The sequence below is a fragment of the Odontesthes bonariensis genome, chromosome 16, assembly GCF_027942865.1.
Source record: "Odontesthes bonariensis isolate fOdoBon6 chromosome 16, fOdoBon6.hap1, whole genome shotgun sequence".
In the NCBI taxonomy this organism is placed as follows: Eukaryota; Metazoa; Chordata; class Actinopteri; order Atheriniformes; family Atherinopsidae; genus Odontesthes; species Odontesthes bonariensis.
Window position 1 is genome coordinate 14,511,114 of NC_134521.1, and position 18,118 is coordinate 14,529,231.

At 41.1% G+C, this 18,118-nt stretch overlaps 1 protein-coding gene across 3 annotated transcripts; it reads right to left on the reverse strand.

Moving 5' to 3' along the window:
- Window positions 1-3,367: 3,367 nt before the first annotated feature.
- On the reverse strand, window positions 3,368-17,571 carry ammecr1 (AMMECR nuclear protein 1). Of its 3 annotated transcripts, XR_012773068.1 has the most exons (7): window positions 16,004-17,571; window positions 12,352-12,462; window positions 10,737-10,851; window positions 10,201-10,291; window positions 9,998-10,094; window positions 8,116-8,190; window positions 7,758-7,844 (listed from the first exon to the last, which is right to left on the reverse strand). XR_012773068.1 is itself a non-coding variant. In XM_075486325.1 (6 exons), the coding sequence occupies exons 1-6, from the start codon at window positions 16,480-16,482 to the stop codon at window positions 7,730-7,732; spliced, it is 1,008 nt and encodes a 335-aa protein (XP_075342440.1). In that variant the 5' UTR covers window positions 16,483-17,569; the 3' UTR covers window positions 3,368-7,729. The 3 variants fall into 3 exon arrangements, 2 of the variants coding, with proteins under 2 accessions (XP_075342440.1, XP_075342441.1); XM_075486325.1 differs by lacking the exon at window positions 8,116-8,190 and having other exon boundaries at window positions 3,368-7,844; window positions 16,004-17,569; XM_075486326.1 differs by having other exon boundaries at window positions 7,752-8,190.
- Between the last annotated feature and the right edge of the window lie 547 nt (window positions 17,572-18,118).

The following is an 18,118-nucleotide window of genomic DNA, read 5'->3' on the forward strand; positions in this document are numbered from 1 at the left end:
TGTAACAAGTTGGGAGGAGACAGATGCTTTGTCAGTTTGCTGCTCTGGAGCATTCAGGTGTGTGTTAACACAATGCCAAGAAGGAAAGACTTCAGGAATTATTGCAATAAGCAATTCTTGGTGACATCAGTCTGGGAGTGCTTAAAAGGCTAAGTTGCCAAACAACTTGGAGTCCATCGTTCTATGGTGAGAAAGATCATTCACGTGCAGAAAACATTCAATCCTCCGAGAAACGGACGTCCCAGCAATTTCGCGCCAAGGTCAGACTGTGCAACGCTCAGAGAAACTTAAAGGCCTCAGATGGCATGTTAAATGTTAAGTCCACAACAGAACAATTAGAGAAAGCCTGAACAAATATGGCTTGTGTGGTACCAAAGGAAAGCCTCTTCTCTCTAAAAAAAGAACATGACAGCACGGCTTAGGTTTGCACAGTCACATCTGAACAAACAATAAGACGTCGTGAACAATGTCCTTTGGGCAGATGAGGCCAATGTATAGATACAACATTCCTTAGCCAATTGGGCCTCAAAGCAGATTACAGAACTCTCTTGTTGCCAAGTTGCTGCCTGACTCACTGCCTCCCCGTGTTATGTTTCACTGTGCGCTAAGAGGTCAGACAGGCTAAAAAGCTTCAAGTGCAGCATATCGACTGAAGAGAGCTGCAGAGTTTTCACTGCCCTGTAGCACTTCATGGTAGCAATCACGGGAAGAGGTTTATCGACTTTAAAATGGCCCCTGTAGCTGCAAAGAGGCCCCATGTGAGTATATATTAAGAGGGAAAGATGTTAAAATATGCTGCTCATCCCTCCAAATCCTTATTCATGCACTCAAATAGACCACGGTGACTGAAGGAGATCTGTGCCATTTTATTGCAGGGGGGGGGGGTGATGGAACAGATGCAGCTGGCAAACTCTGTAGCTTTCGTTAGTTGTGGGATTTACTGGTTTTAGGAACATTAAGTCTCCAGTATGATGTATGCAGACAGTTGGTAGCCAGGGGCAGACTGAGGATGGAGTACAGAGCTAGCTGGATTGGATCACAGCCCAATGCTAGTAGCGTGTTTGGTTACACCTCAGGCAGCAGACTGAACTTCTCAACTATCTCTGAGCAGTTAGCCCTTAATATCAAGTGACAAGCAGCAAAGTATATTCAGACACACCTGCCCAGACTGCTCCTGAATTGGTGCTGAGTCGTTTCAGTCAACAAGCTGGCAGAAAGGCAGGCCGAGCATGTGAAGATCGGTCTCAGTCTCAACTCTACAAAAGCCAGTATGCAGCAGATATGGCCACAAGTAAAGCCACAGAACGAAAGGGAAGGTGACTGAATAGCTTAAATGTACAATTTCCTGGCACTTTATGGGCAAAGTGTGTGTTTTAAAAGGAAAAACTAAGCTAAATGCAAACATGACGTTGCTAACATACTTACTATGACCAGCATGGCAGATAAAGAGTTCACCATCCTGTTAGCTTAGCAGGCGGTTGTGAATATCATAGGTTTTCTGTTGGTGTTTGGTCCTAAACCAATGTAAAGGGACATTATTAATAAGAATAGCTGAGGAGCAAGTTTACCAAGTTTTTGCAGTACATCCCGGTGGGGCCACAAGTGGTGCGCAGAGCACTCATGTTAACATGGCTACAACATACAGAGTGGACACAATGACATCATTCAGAAAACAGTTTCAGAAGATAGTTTTGGGGAAAAAAATAACGAAACTAAAACATACATGAATGTTTAAACGAGTCATTGCTTTGAAGATGTTTTTTCTACTTAGTGTATTTTTTTTTTACTGGGATGTGAATCTCAGAATGTGAGTAATTATACTCTACGAGCACTTTATTTGGAGCACAGCTGCAATATTTCTATCAAAACACACTTAGCATCTTGGCGTCATAGCTTCCACAAGGTCCTGTAAATGATTCTGCTCCACGCTCTTGTAAAATCACCAGTAAAATCTCCAGTTAAACCACATCTCGAAGCTGTTCTCACATATGGTGACTGCCTGGGGAGTTCAGTGGACTCCATCAAACTCTGTGTCATATTCGTGGAAGCGGAGGCGGTTTTAGCTTTATGACGCCAGACTTTGACCACGACAGAGCAAGCAGTCGTATGGCTTCATAAAACGGCACAGTGTAACATCACATTTAAGAGACCATTTTCAACCAATGGGATTTTAAAAGAAAGGAAAAAAAGAAAATTAGAAGAATGAGCTGCACTCTGAGCTTTTTATCATTTCAACTCTGCCAATTTTCACAGTGAAATATGAGCCAGATTTGGAGTTAATCTGGGCCATATTTCTCAAGACAATGGAGCAAGAAAGTCCAGTTTCAGAAACTGTGCTCCATTTCCCCGTCTACTGTCATAACTAAAACTAGACTATTTCATCGTTCAATCAAATTCAACCAGCCAGTTCACATCCAACTGTCAATTTACCACCAATACAATACAGTTGATCCACAGTACATCCGACGTGTTTTTTTCCAAAGTTCCACAGTTTTCAGCAGGAAAAAGTCACAGGAGAAAAAAAAAAAAAAACTCAAATGATTCAGTTACACCAGATCTTGACATCATACAATAAAGCTAAATAGGTATTAGTCAGAACTACTGACAATCAGCTCAGGTTTGTTTAGGGGATAAAAAAAAATGTGATGGATGTCACAGTTTAAGCTCCCTGATAAATACTACAGCTGTAGATGTATGTGCTGCAAGACAAGAGAATGACACGTTTTCTCTTCAGTGGATTTTGCTTTTTTTATTGAATAAATGATCTTAAAAGGTAATAACAATGTTTAAAACTACATTATCTTCACACCCATTGCTTACATACTCGGATAACCCATCTATATATATGTGTATATATATATATATAGATAGATATATTCTTTCCACCCTCCCCGCATTCTGTTTTGCAATTTTTTCCTTTTATTTATTTATTTTTTTTATATTTACTCCCCTCCCCTCCCCTCCCCTCCCTCCCTCCCTCCCTCCCTCCTTCAGGAGTAATACTATTATTTTAAATGCCCATTTCAAGTCCCATCACACTAACAGCAATTCAATAGGAAGGGTCTAGCTCTACAGGGGATGGATTGAAGTTCCCAGTCCATATTATTCCATCAAAATGTTTTTGTACTAAAGCAGAGGGGGGAAAAAATAAATCAAAACCAAAAGTAAAGAGAGAAAAGATCCAAAAATCAATAAAGAAATCAAAGTTGGTATGAGGAGTTACACCAGGCAACCCTCCCAGCCCGTCAGGCCTCTGCAACAGAAGAAGTCATTTTGTACAGCGACACGTCTTAGAAGTCAAGTGTCTCAAAAATTCAGAACATAGAAAAAAAAACACTAAAATAATTTTGAAACTAGATCCAAAATATTCATTTGAAAAGAATTTATTTTGATGTACAAAAACAGTCATTTTCTTTTTTTATTGTCTTTTTTTTGGGATATTTTATGATAAAAAAGCTTCAAACACAAGTTTATCGTAGTTCTTATTTGTCATTATCATTATTATTATTGATTTACTATTCCTCTTTTTTTTTTTACTTTATCTATCAGTGCGATTGTATACCAGTGCAGCTACTGGGTCCAGAGTAAAGAAAACAGGCTTTTTCATCTTTAATGGCATAAAAAATAAGGAAAAATCCATCTTTTATACAAAGTATAACTGCTGGTCTTCAGGGAAAAAAAGAAAAAGAAGAGAGAAAAAAGAAAAAAAAAGAAAAAAACATTTATAAACCCACAAAGCTAGGAGGCACACCATGGGATTTTCATTTTTGAAAATTATAGCAATAATAATAATAATAATAATAATAATAAAACAACAAGTAACAACAACTTGCAACCACTTTAACCATCTTGACGCCATGTACGGCTTCAGAGACGGAATCAATGAAAATTCATTGAAAAACTGGGTTGCTTAATAAGTCAAGACAGTTGAGAAATCGCACAAAAAAGAAAAAAAAAAAAAAAACTAAAAACATAGAACATTTTGTCAATAGCAGGGGTGGTTTTTGGAAGGACAGGAAGCCAGGCCAGAAGAGCAGCATTTGGGCACGGCCGCTGGCATCTTTGGTTCAGTCAAACATACGAAGGTAACTTGAGTTTGAGCATCCCGTGAACAACAAGAATGACCACAGAAGGAATGCAGAGGCTGAACTCGAACCCTGGTATGGAACCAAAACACACAATCTGCTACAACAACCTACAAGTGTCGTTCCATAACATCCCATGAGGTATCAATGCTTTAAACGGTTGATCAGCACAGAGGCGGGACTATATTCTGCATGTTCTACTTAAAATGTTAACTCTCCGTCCCCTTGTGTTGGATGCTTACTGTCAACGTGGTTAAAGAGAGAGGCTGCAGCAGCCTCCACAACAGGACCTTTCACTGACCAACAACTCAAAACTTTGCTCTTTCAGAGGAGGTCAAAGGATTCAGCAGCGAATAGGAAAACTAAGGATGTGACCTGGAAAAAAAAAAAAAAAAAAGAAAAAACAGCATCCGATCTTCCTGGTGAGGCAATGACCACTACTACTGCTACCTTCCCGTGAACGACACTCATCGCACCTTCACAAACTAGGCCATGAGGTTTGGGCCACAGTGTAGGGGAGTAATTGAGGGGCAGGAGGTTAACATGTGACTTCTTGTCCTTTCAAACCTGCTGGGTGTTGACTTGCACTGGTAGGAGAGAAAAAAAAAGAAACAAACAAAGAAACAAAAAAACATCTGTTGAACAGATCTGCATATATCAAGGATAGTAAAAGGTAACACATGTAGGATTTTCTCTTAATATATCACTGTAAAATTGCAACAACGACCATTAACAGTACATTCCGTAGCCCCTATGGTGTCCTTCTTCATTATGAGTAAGAATGTCTGTTTTTCCCATAGGGAATTGATCCCAATATCACCCACACTGGATTTAATGGAAGCAGAGCTTCTTGGGGCTACTGTTTGTAACGATGAAAGTCCTCTTTCAGTATTAAAATGTGCCGTCATGCCTCATTTCACAGCACTTTATACAAGAGCAAATCTTACACGTAGCATCTTTAAGTATGATATGATCAATGAGTCCGCATGACCAGTCACGAGCTGTGACCACCCCAATATGAGGTCCGATAGCACCATATTTGTCTTTTAAATCTCTTAATGGTTAATAAGAGTGTCTAAGCCATAGATCAAGCATATAATGAATAAAACCATAGGTCTCATACTCATACACACATGCAACAGAATACATTGCATGTGTATACAAACATATGTAAAAGCATGGTCAATTTGGTTTTGCAGCAGAAAAATTCAGGTTGTGCTGTATTAAATGGACCAGAAAATCACTGCCTGACTGTTCCTCTTCATGTAGTGTAAGGTTACATTTTCCAAGAGGCATAAAGCTTTCTTCCCATGGTTTAAACATGATCTGTAACATCGCCACAGCGCCTGGCTTCCTCTGAAGAGAAAGAGGATGAGAAATCTACGTGTGGGATATGAACAGACAGGAGACTGCTGCCATACAGGATCCCCTGTATGCGTATGGAGGTTTTAGCAGAGGGAGCGGTGAAAGAGCAAACCATGGGACGGAGGAACACTCAGAGCATCATCTGCTGGTCCATCATTTCATAAATCATTCGCTTAAGGCAACACAACTGAAATCTGGATCATTTCGGGTAACTGTGGATGGAGTGCCAAAAGCCCTTTGACATTTTTGCATAAAGAAAAAAATAACCTGTCAGTTAGTAAAGGCTGTTACGACGAAAGATGTTGGTCAAGTAACAAGAACCTCTCAAAAATTCCAGTTAGCAAACAGAAAACCCAAAACGAGCAGATCGCATGGTGATCTCCCAACAGATGGGACGTTCTTTAAAGGAAGTCCAACTAGTCTAGTGTGTGTGGATGTGACTCACAACTAGTATTATTGGGATTGGAAATGGCTTTTTAAGTCCTTACAAAGCCCTGCCTTTTCAAAACGTAGACCTCAAGAGCTGCAAGGTCCCATGCTGAGATCCTGCTCCGACAAAATTCAGCTGTGTTTCCTACAACCTGCTGCCAGACAGCTGGCAAAACAGACCACAAACCACAACAGTCGCTGTGCTGTAGACACGCGGGTCAACGGGATCTCACTGAGGAACGAGGAGAACGAGGAGAACGACGGTCGGTGCGGTTTCAACAACTAAAATCGACTTGCTGCACTACTGTGACCCTTTCGGCTTCTGCACAACACTACGACATGCACGTCTAAATGACACAAACGTGTTAATAAGATCACTTTCTTTGTGTGTCAGGAGGTGTGTTTTCACTCAAAATGACTTGTTTTTTTCTTTCTTTTTTTTTTTTTTTTTAAATACATCGTACTTTTGTGGACGAGTGACAATGGTTAGCTATAATCTGAAAAGGCAAGACAATGTTTTTCCACGACGACACAGGCAACGAACAGGGCATCAGCCAAACAAGAGAAACCGGGTCTGAGGCTGGCTGTTGTACGGTTGCAGAGTCTGAACCTAATCTTTCAACCAGAGCTTGATCAAGTGTAAACACTTTAAGCCAAATAATTGATGACTTGTACAAAGTGTGGAGTAAAGAGAATATGGCTTTTAAGCTGTTTTAGCTTGTCCCTGTCAAGTGATTCCCTGCCAGTAATCTCAGAAACCAACAGATAATTAAGTTTTAAATTAAAGAATTGTTCATTTTCTTGGAGTCAACAACACCTCCCCTCTCCTTTCCAACACAGGGAAATCAGTTTAAAAAGATTGACAGAATCCTCTGCACTGACACTATAATCCTTAGAAAAACAAAAAAACTAAAACAATTGGCAGCCAGTGCAACTGCTGTAAATTTAACGGAAAAGGGAAGAAAAAAGTAAGTAGCTGTAAACTTAAGGTTTACAGGTTCCACCCAAAACAAAACACTTCAACTACTCAGAGGGGGAGGCCTCCATAACTCTATGTGGGGTATCTTCATGTAAAATCTATTTATTCTTCTGGTTCTCAACTTGTGGCAGATCAATGTCTATATCCACGCACAGTAAAACACACAGCTGTGAGCACAATCAATAAAGGGAACCAGCAAAGGCCGGTCAAAGGGCATCACAATCCTAACTACACTTTGGAGTATACATGTCCCGATACATAGTTCCAACTACAACACTACAAGCGTTTGCGAGGCTACAACAACCTCGACAGTCAAGTTTTTGAGAGGAATCGGAGTAGAGACGACACAGCCTTTGAGAACTGCAGTTGCCTTGCTACGTGATATTTCATGTCAGGATAGAAAGATAAAGACAATAAGGAAAAAGAAAAGCTAAGAGTTCTCTTAGTTAAATGTAAAATTGTAGCAAAGCCTAAACCATACAAGCGCGATTAATCCACCGTAAGAGACTTCCTTCCATCCACAGAATCAAACACCTGATTAGGTTTGCTGAGAAGACGCAATATCGACAAAATCTAATATTGGTTTCATTTTCAAAAAAATGAATTGGGGGGGTTATAGATAACAGGTTTACATATGCTGCAAAAACTTAACCACAGGCAAACACAAAGAAACACATGGACTTCTCGCCATAATCAAATGATGCTTCATTGCCACCCGTTGCCATGTCAACGTCTGGGAGACGGCCAGCATGGCAACGGAAACTATCATCATAAAATGGTACAGTAGTAGAAATAGCTAGACCAGGAAGGGGCAGGCTCTCCTGGGAAAAGGTCCGCGGAGAGGTCCAATGATTGGTCATGCGGCTCGCTGTCAGGAATAATGGTTGTAGGGTGGTAGAGGGTGCCCAATGCCATTCTGGTAGTGATGGTGCTGGCGGTGGGCGATGTACTCTGCATAACCCATCGTCATCTTCTCGCTACGGTACCTAGGATCGAGAAAAGATGTTTCGGTGAAGGGGAAACTGAGACTAGTCACGTGTCAGGAAGGACCTATTGTTGAAAAGGAAAAAAAATAAAAGGTTTTACTCTTTTTTTTTTTTTTTGTCTGTGTTCGACATCAAATATTTGGGTGTCTGAGGTCACTACCAACTCAAAAACTGAAAAAAAAAAAACACAACCCTGACATTTTGTTTTGGGTCCTTCACATCTGAAAATGTGTCATTAAGTGAGCCTTTTGATTTGCAGGAGAAAACATACGTCACTCTTCACGGTTATCCAGCCTCCTCCCTCTGTATCTCTGCCCAACTTCAACTACAGATGAAGCTGCGTTCGCTGTACCTCGGAAGCAGGAAGTTGAAACGGTTTTACTCTTGTTTTTTGCTTTGCAATAGTGATCAAATTTCATCATGAACTGTATATTTTTACTTAGTGAAGAAATGAATGTGTCACTAATGCTCTACCTGTAATGTGTTGAATGTTTTATACCCCCCCCCCCAACAAGAAAATCGGACTTCTAATTGATTTTTTTATTTTTTTTAACCATTTGGAGTACAGCGGGTCACTCCACGCCCCTGATCTTATTTTCATGGTGTTTTGTGACCAACTTAAGAGCATGTAGAAGAATATAGACAAATTAAAAAATTTATGCCAGAAATACACTCAAAAAGTTGGGAAAAACTAAGACATACAAAAAAAGTTAACAGAATATAATCAGTGACAGTGATCTGAAAGACTCTGTAGTCAGCAGATTAACTGGTGAAAGGTGAGGGTGTCAGGATTGGGCATAAAAGGAATTGAATGTAAGGATGGACCGTGGCTCACCACTTTGTGCCAAACTCATGAAAAAAACTCACAAATAAGTAAAAAAAATAAAATAGAAATGTGCAAAAAACTCAATAATTGTAATAACTCCCATCTTACAACATCTATAGTGCATAAAACTGTGAAAAGATGTGAACTTCTGATGGATGTGCGCTACCTTTAAGCACCGAGGTGGCACTGCCACACAGCCATAATCAATATAGTCACATGGTCATTAAATGGCAGGTTACGTGCGCAGGTGAGTCGCGCTGCCGTTAAAGCTCAGCTGAGATATTCAACTGTCTTCTGCCCAATATGTCACACACTGTGACGCTGTGGATTGTGTGCAAAATTTAAGATATTCCGTCTAACTTTCCCTGTGGAACATCATCGTAGGCGTAAGTGTAGCAGACTTCACAGCACGCGCGTCGTCTCCAGAAAAGCGATTTTGTTAGATGACGTCGCGGTTATGAAATCTGGATTTTATTAAGGCAGAGCAACCGTGTGGAAATGCTTTACGCAACCGCGAGTTGACACGTCGTCTTAAAGGACTCAATCATAAGAAAACTATGTGAATGAGAGCAGCTTTATTGGGAACTTGGCTGAATTAATACGACTTACACGTTACTGGATCATGTGTGGCGCCCCTATTCCCATTTGAGTCTAATTGAACATATACATGCAGGAGTAATTTGATCCCCAACGGCATTATGTGGGTGCGTTAGCCTGGTTTGAGGAGCAAGATCTCCAACAATTGTGGTAGAGTAACATGATTTCAAACATCTTAAAAGTACAATTTTGGTCAGACTTACACAGCTTTTTTTTTTTCTAGTCTCATGAAAACGTGCTTAGTGTAACTCAACTGAATTGCTGTTAAGTTGGGAATCTAATTTTGTCTGATTAGTTGCACCTAAAGTGGCCACAAGCATTGATGCAGAGCAGCTACCAATGCCCGGTACAGACTCTCGACATCCTCAGATTCTTTTCCCCCTTCCCAAGGTTGTTTTTCCGCAGCTTCAACTCAAGCAGCGTCGGTCGAAGCTTTTTAGGATTCAACACAACCACCTCTGGCGCCTGTTATCAGACTATCAAGTGTAAAATCTTTGGATATTCCTTTAATCGACTTATGCAACAGAGGATCTGAAACTCAGACACGTGACAGTATCTGATCGCAGACATCCCCGTTTTAGCATCACACGGTTAAGCTCTGTGTGCTCCATGTCGCTTTCTTCCACATGGTAAAAGGGATCTAAATGAAAACGTGTGGCCTAAGAAGGGTACTGTAGTGACACAGGAATGCATCTATATAGATAATTTAATGGAGTAAATGTCATTTTACCTGGTTAACTTAATGGTCTTCCTGAAGTCATTTGTGATGGGAGCTTTGTAACCTCCCTTTCGTAGTAAGGAATCTATGGTTTGAATGTGGTCCCAACCTAAAATAAAACAGAAATCCTTTAAAGCAGCTGTGAAGATTGTTCAGGCCTGATCGTCTTTACTAAAAGCAGAGAAGGCTGGATAATGAGGGGCACAAACTCTCACCTTGCTCCTTTGCAACCTCTGGCAGGTAGGTGGCGGTGCGTTTTGATCCTTTTTCATTGAAAAACTCTATCCTTATACCGTGAACACCCACCTACAATCAAAGACAGCCGCGCAAAAGAATATGTTGAACCAACTAATCACTTCAACCAAGAGGTCAAAGTTGTAAAAAAAAAAAAAAAAAAAAAAAAAAACAAGTTGAACTGTTGAAACTGGCAATGAGGGTCCCAATTTTTACCATTAGCGTCAATCTAATCAAGAGCGATCATTTTGACATACAGTAGAGAGCACTCTGAAGGCAGAGTGTCATACAGCTCCTCGACAAACCAATTAGATTTTTCACACCTACATCCCCAACTTGCATTACATAATTTGATGTAAAACAAAAGCTGGCTATGCCTTCAAGAGGCACCACCACAAAAACCTCCCAAATGTGCAGTGATAGCAGCAGACGTGAATGAGCATGAAAATTCAGACCTTAAACAGCTTTTACTCCTATTGCTGCTCACAGCCATGTTTGAGCGGAGCAGATCTCTCACCTCCCAGTCAAGGTAATCACCGACGTCTTCAAAGTTGGTGAGAAGAGACACTGAGCAGAAGAGGCGAGGCAGCTCATCCCTTGTCATTGGGGGGAAGCGGCTGTCTTTAAGGGCACTGCAGACATAAAGGCACAAAGAAAAAGGGCATAATAAAGTCTTTAAAAGCCTGATAGTTTGATTATTATGCGTGGGTCTTAAATGCCGAACTCCAACTGATGAAAAAGAAACATCGACACACACCACTGACGTCCATACCCGCAGCCATTTTAGTTTTCCCTTTAGTTGGAAATTTTCCACTTGAATGGCAACACTAGATGAGCTATCTGCAAGGCTATCCCTCCTCCTTGGTTAGAAGACTTATGGACATTAGGAGGCGTTGAAGCATGGCATTTAAAAGTGAGTTCACACTATACCAAAAACAATACGCTTTGTGCATTAGTATGTGTGTATTTGGCAAGTCAGCCAAATTATCCAGCCTTCAAGCAAGACTTTTAGGCATTTATAAAACCACGAAATAAAGATAAATAATGCAGTTTTTACATTTGTAAATTAACGTCATGCAAATACAGTAAAGAAAAACACTTGACGTATGGCCCAGCAGCAGTTGTGTACTGTTTTTCAAGGTGTTTTGGCAGGTAGGTTGTAGACTTAGGCATCTGTTTTTAAGTAATCCCAGACTGCCTCCATCAAGCTGAGATCAGGGCTCTGTGGTGGCCCACACCATCTGCTGCCGGATCCCTTAATGCTGTAGGTGGCTCTTTATGGCTGACTATGTGTTTGACGTTGCCGTGCTGCGGAACGAATTGGGGGGGCAAACAGGCACTTCCCCGACAGTGTTGCGTCATGGTAAAAAGTTGCCCAAGCTTTATAGCACCAAGGAAACCACCTATTCTTGCCAAGTCAGTATGAAGGGTCTTTCATTTTCTTTCATTGTCACTTTTTTTTTAAAACTTCACAGTCTTTGACCCAGAAAGCAGTTTCTTTTACAGTATAATTCAAACTACATACCTATGTGGTCATAATCATGTTTTGACTGTATTTTTCATACAACTTAAGGTATTTAACATCCACTGCGGTGTGTTACCCTTGTTATTGACCTATTACCACACAAACCAAAAATCTTTTTGCACAATACCGGATGTCTGTTCCAAAATTGAGTTTAATGTCTGACACACACTCCCCTATACTGACATTCAGAACATGGATATTAAATTCAGATTGCCGCAACCAAAACGTATCCATTAAAGTAGTGTCCAAACAGCATTCAGCCCCCACTGTCCTCTCAGATAACCCACACTTGCACACACAGTACATAGTGTGTAGAGTTTCAAAGCAAAGGAGCTGTCAAAAAAAAAATAACAATCAGGAAACTGGTGCGTATTTACATGTTCTTTAACGTCAGCAGCATGGAATCAAAGCAGTGCATATTCCTCACAGCAGTAAAAGGAAAACAACGTGAAAAAAAATTGAATTATTATTATTATTTTTTTTAATAAATCAGAAACAATGGTAATGTTCTTGGATTCATATATCTTCTTCTTCACTTCCGTCTATATGTTAAAACAAAGTGCTGCTCAGCCATAACACTAAAAGCACAGCTTTAATGGTTGCTTACCTGGTAAGGGTGTACTCCCTGAGTCCTGAGTGCAGATTCATGGCAGAAAATGTACCTATACAACCCCGCAACCGCTTGTCTCTGCCTATTTTCCATGTGACAAACAGCGGACTGAAAAACAAGAAAAAAAAGAGAGAGAGAGAGATCTTTTAAAGTAGCTCATCTTAAACAACATGCACACCACGGGTATATTTCTGTAGTGTACGACAGGCGGTTGGCAGCATACGTTGCTCATTTATTTCAGCCAGTATGCAGAGGTTTTTACTCACTTTAGATTGGAACTGGCACAAACTCTTTCATCATGATAGATGACTTTGACTTAGCTCTGTGCCATATAAATAACCAAGTCCTTTTATTTTGTACCCTTTTACGGGCATACAGGGATTTGCCCGCTTTTACTACGAGACAACCTCTGCTAAATAACATCAACCTAGGGGAAAACAAATCTCTCAATGAAGAATCCCTTCATACATACACTTTGTTACTGTCAGTGACAATGAAGAGCCTGTAAAAATCCTGCATTACTGGAACAGACCGTAAAAGATATCTTATCTCACTGATAGTCAGTGGGCAGCAGAATTATGCAAAAATAGGCATAAAAGCAAAGTAGTAATGGGTTAATAACCTAACTTTTCTAAACACCTTTCATTCTCCTTTATAAGTCATCTGTCCAGTGTACATACAATTGTAACAAATCATATTTAAAAGGATAATTCCAGGAGTCTGCACTGGCTGTATCACTGCACATGCTTTCAAACTGTCCCACAACCAAAAGTTGGAACTATTTCCTTTCTAGCCCTTTTTACCATTTACAGTTGGAGGTAAATAACATTAAATTATTATTATCTGGCTAATTATCTGGCAAATAATCTGGCTCTCAAGTACCATCTAAGGCACCAGAGGATTTTTTGATGATGGTAAAAGTCCAACTTTAATCCCAGATGAAACCAATCAAATTATAATTTATTGTCGATTTAAGGAAGAAAAAGAGGAATCATTTGTTCAAACGGGATGCACATATCAACACATGTCCCGTGACGCAACTCCTGATACTCATTCATGCATATTCTTTTTTTTTACTGAAAAAAAAATGCATGAGACATTGCCTATTTGAGCACATCCTAAAAATCTTATTCACAGATTCTTTATATAACTAAGTTTAAAAAACACACACAAATGTTCCAGAAAACCACAGGCAGGTAACTTAAACTGTGGCTTCTCTTCATCTTTGATGGATCATGTTTCTTTTAAACTGTCGGAACATCCTGTGATGTTCTTAACCAAGGAATTGACATGGTCTAAAAGTTGAAAATAGACAGAATTTGTTATATTTTGGAGGCAAAATTTAGTTACTTATTAAATTTCTCCTCAAAATTTCACCTTCACATTTCTGCTTTGGCTTACTACAGCTGCTCTGTGTTCCATTAGGCAGCTTACAATTAACAATATTCATGCTGTCGAACACAACATTACATAGACGACAGCATCACCCCAACAACTGACTGCCTCATCAAATCAAAATGCCCCTTCAAGACAAATGAGGGTCAGCTAAATACATTTGCTCATGCTACAGTACCTGCAGCAACATTTAATGACCAACGCAGTCTGTTCGACTTATCGCATTTCGAATTAAACTAATTTGTATATAAAATGATACATCGCACAATAACATTTCACTACATTTAAAAACTTTAACCCCATTATCAACACCCAGAACATGCAAGCTAAATACAGACTGTCTCGGGTGTTTTACACGACCACTTAGCAAAATGAGGGCGTGTTCTTTCGAGAAGCACGGGTCTAAATCACTAAAAATGTATTAAAACGGCCAAGGCCCTCTACTGTTAACTTGACAACGCTGCAAAGGCGCTGTTGTATATGACCAATATTGGGGTTGTTTTGAGCATTTCAATAATTCAATCTGACAATGCCCTCGAGTAAAGGACATGTCAAGGACACCGCAGACCATAACTAAGAGTTTCTCAAATATACCCGAGTTTTCACTGTCAGTGGGCATTAGCTCGTTACATTTCTACTCACAAATCCTTAGTTAGATAGGTAAGGGAGTGTTAAAGAGCAAAAGCAGTGTTCAGCTTTAACAACGACTGCCTCTCACTTACATTTACTTTGTAGGGCAACGTGGGAGCCCGACACTTCACTTAGATCACAAACATGCCCAATATTTACAAAACTCCCTTTTAAAGTCCCCACATCCTCGATGGGAGCATTTAATTCCAATAATGAGGACTTTACTAAATGCTCCAGACAACTTATGCTGGGTGTTTCAGTAAGGGTTTTAGGAGAAAAGGTTCAAAATTAACACACAAATTTGAAACATCCATGTTTTACACTTTTCTAAAGCAAAGCTTCTTCTTCAGGGGGTTTGAGGTTTGAGCAACAACAAGCAAAAAACTTTAAGAAAGTAAAAAAAAAAGTTAGGGTCTATACACTGGAAATGTCAGCTGTGGTTTCAAAAGAAAAAACGAGTTTAACCGCTTCAAAGCGCGAACAAGACGCCTCATAACCCCCCATGCTATCACTTTACTCTGGTCATATAAGGTGGGGACAAAATGTTTCCGTGGAGGGAGCAAGAGAGCATAAATACACATGTATAGATCTTATGGTTACTTTGGAGATATGCCAAATATCTCATCTTGAGTGGATGCCTCAAATTGTTTAACAGTTTACTGGCTTTATGTACATATCATTGTCACTACTCCTTTTTTTTTTTAAACAGAAGTTAAATTAAGCAAAGCTTAAGTGCTAAGTACTTAGCAAAAACCGCATTTTCTTTGTTGGTTGATGGTGAACTCAGTAAGTATTTTTTCCATAATTTGACGGTAAACTTACAAATTCCGAACAAAACCCGATGTAAAACTGCTGACAAACCGCATCGCTTATCATGTCAAAATAATAGGGAGACTTTGAATATAACTAAACAATAAATTAATCTCTACACGCTCATTGGTGCTTCGTTACTAGGCTATTGTAGCTTAAATGGCTAACAAAGCTAAACGCTGTCTGTGGCAAGCCAGAGATTATTCAGGGTAACTTTACAGATTACAGATACTAACGTTAACATTTAGTTTTTGGGGCTCGTACACTTTAAACTGCCATAACCAACAAGCATAAATGAAGCTTAAACAAAAAAACAAACGATGTAATTTGCGTTCCACCCGCTTTTCGTTTTTGGATCAGTCTTTAGCCGATGTTAGCTAATGCTAGTAGCAAATACCCTTAGCCACTGCTATGCCACTTGGACCGAGGTACCGTATTCCTTTTCCCCGACAAGTATCGACGGGAAATCTTAAAGTGACATGGCTCACCCGTCTAATATGAAACATTACATAAATAACATAATATAAAATTTACTGGAGAGTTGATGTGTAGCTTGTTTAGAAGTAGGCCAGTGCAGAAAGGTCTCTCCGACAAGGCCCGATTTCCAACTTGGTCCATTTAAGCTATGATCGCTGGCTTTTTGAGTTAAATTCGTGAGGAGTTAATTGTTGTTTCGATGTGACAGTTCATGCTCTTAACACTGAAGCAGAACCCGCAGCTGAAGCCAGCAAGTGTGGTGCAACAGACATCTGTTGATAATGTACAATTGAGAGCTTTGATGTGCAGCAAAACAACAAAAGGCAGAAATACTCACTAGGGATCATTTGTAAACCTGGGTGTTCTCGGAGGTTGGTATCCGTACAGATGGCAATAAAGCACGTCAAAACAGAAGCAGCACATCTCCGCTGAGACAACCATTTTTCTGCCACCACTTCCCGAACCTGGTCCCGGGCTGAGATTCGGGGAGAGGCCGGATGTAGTGTAACCGGCCGGGGCTGGGGACAGAGCGTTTGTGCCGCCGCTGCTACCACTACTACTACTGCTGCCGCTAACGTTAACCCCGGGTCCCCCCAGGCCGTTGGCTCTGCTCACGTTCGCCGTTGCTGCAATAGTGGCGGAGGAGCCAATCCCCAACTCCGAGCCACAATGTCCGGTTCCTGCCACCCCGCTTCCCGCCCCCACCCCGCCGGGACCCCCCGATCCGGGCGATCCCGACAGTTTCTGCTTCTTCACCCCGCAGCACCCGGCCGCCATCTTGGAACAATCTGCACCGACACACCGCTTCCGACCCATAACCGTCACTGCGGGAAGGGTGGGGGGGAACGCCGACCAGACGTAGAAATCCCACTGCGTTGATACGTACGACGGACAATACTCCACTTTCACTCTTTAATTTTTTTATTTATTTTTTTGTCGGACGACTAAATAACCGATCTGTTGAGAAGACTGCAATGTCACCGTAGCGTTGCCTTTAAAATGCGTGACTTCACTACGCAAAATCCATAGCTGGATAAGCGTTTTTTTCCTTGAGTAGTCAGCCAGCCAAGCTTTGGACCGCGGTGTTCCAGCGGATCACCTATAACACCTTGACCAAGCCAAATATACACCCCTTTTTCCCTAACACGACACCATCCGATACGATCTCGGTCAGTTCCCCTTAAACATACAAGTTCAGGGAGTACACAGTCCGAACAGGCCGCAGATGACAGTAGCCAGGCGGTCCAGATGTGAAGCCGACAGCCAGTGCGCTGTAGCCCCGCAGCACACCTCTCCAAGTGGAAGCCGGGAGCTTGAGTACGCAGGACCCATAAGCTTCAGAACAAATTGCGCACAGTGTCTTTGACAGCGTATCCTCTCATTGCACCAGCCTGTTTGCTACAGCCTCACGAACTTCTAATTATACAACAGGCCCAGAATATTGGAATTCCAGACGCTGGGGTAACGCAGAGTAAAATGGTATCTGACAATGCAGGGTTGGCATGGCACAATGAAACGCGTCAGCGCCAAGCAAGTCATTTCAGTACCGTTAGCCCACAGTTTGCACCTGCATCATTACTGTTCTTGGACCTGGTTGAAAATCTCAATAACACCCCCGCGTCAAATGGAGAGCTGAAAGTTTTCAGTATACGTTTGTTTGGAGGTTGTCATCCGTTCATGGGGACACATATAAACGAGCATTCTAGTCCGTGAACCGTGAGAAATCCGCTGGGTCTGGCAACCCTCCCTCCGCATCCGTCTGTCAGCTGCTACAGTTCTGTGCTGTTCGGGTAAAAGCCCTACGATCGGTCTGTGAGCACAGGCATCGGTGTCGTCGGCACGTCAGAACCGGATTCAGAAAATGGTCTGCGCCCACTCACTACACATAATGCGCTGCTTCTGAGGGTATCAAATGTGCAATTCTGAATAAATGTACGGTGCTGTGGAAGCATGCACGTTCATGACGTCCGCGCGTATGGTGCGTGCATGAAAATGTAGCAGAGTTGTAAAAGGCGTAGGACCAGAGTGGGGCAACACCATGACTCCTGATTTTTCCACTCTCAGTATATTTCACAGCATTATTGGTCAAAGATGTCCCAATTAAAGGCTCTTTGGAAAAGTTTATCTACAAGGCTGCCATGAGACGTGTGCACTGCGAATGAATAAACGTATTGTTATCTTACCACAAATGTCTCCTTTCTGTTTCCACCCTCACTCATCTCTCCTCATACACTCTAAATGTCAGTGATTGTTATACTGTAGGATCAGCTGACAATGACCTTGCCCTGTCTCAGAGGGTCGGATTAAGCTTGCTATGAAAACACAGTATGCCTGAAAGAGAAAAACAATGTTTGGGTGAGTTGAATAATTTGATTTTATTTCCCCCTTTCTTTCATGCATCAAAATACTCATAAATAAAGCATACATCCACCTGCCCTTGGGATTAGGATAG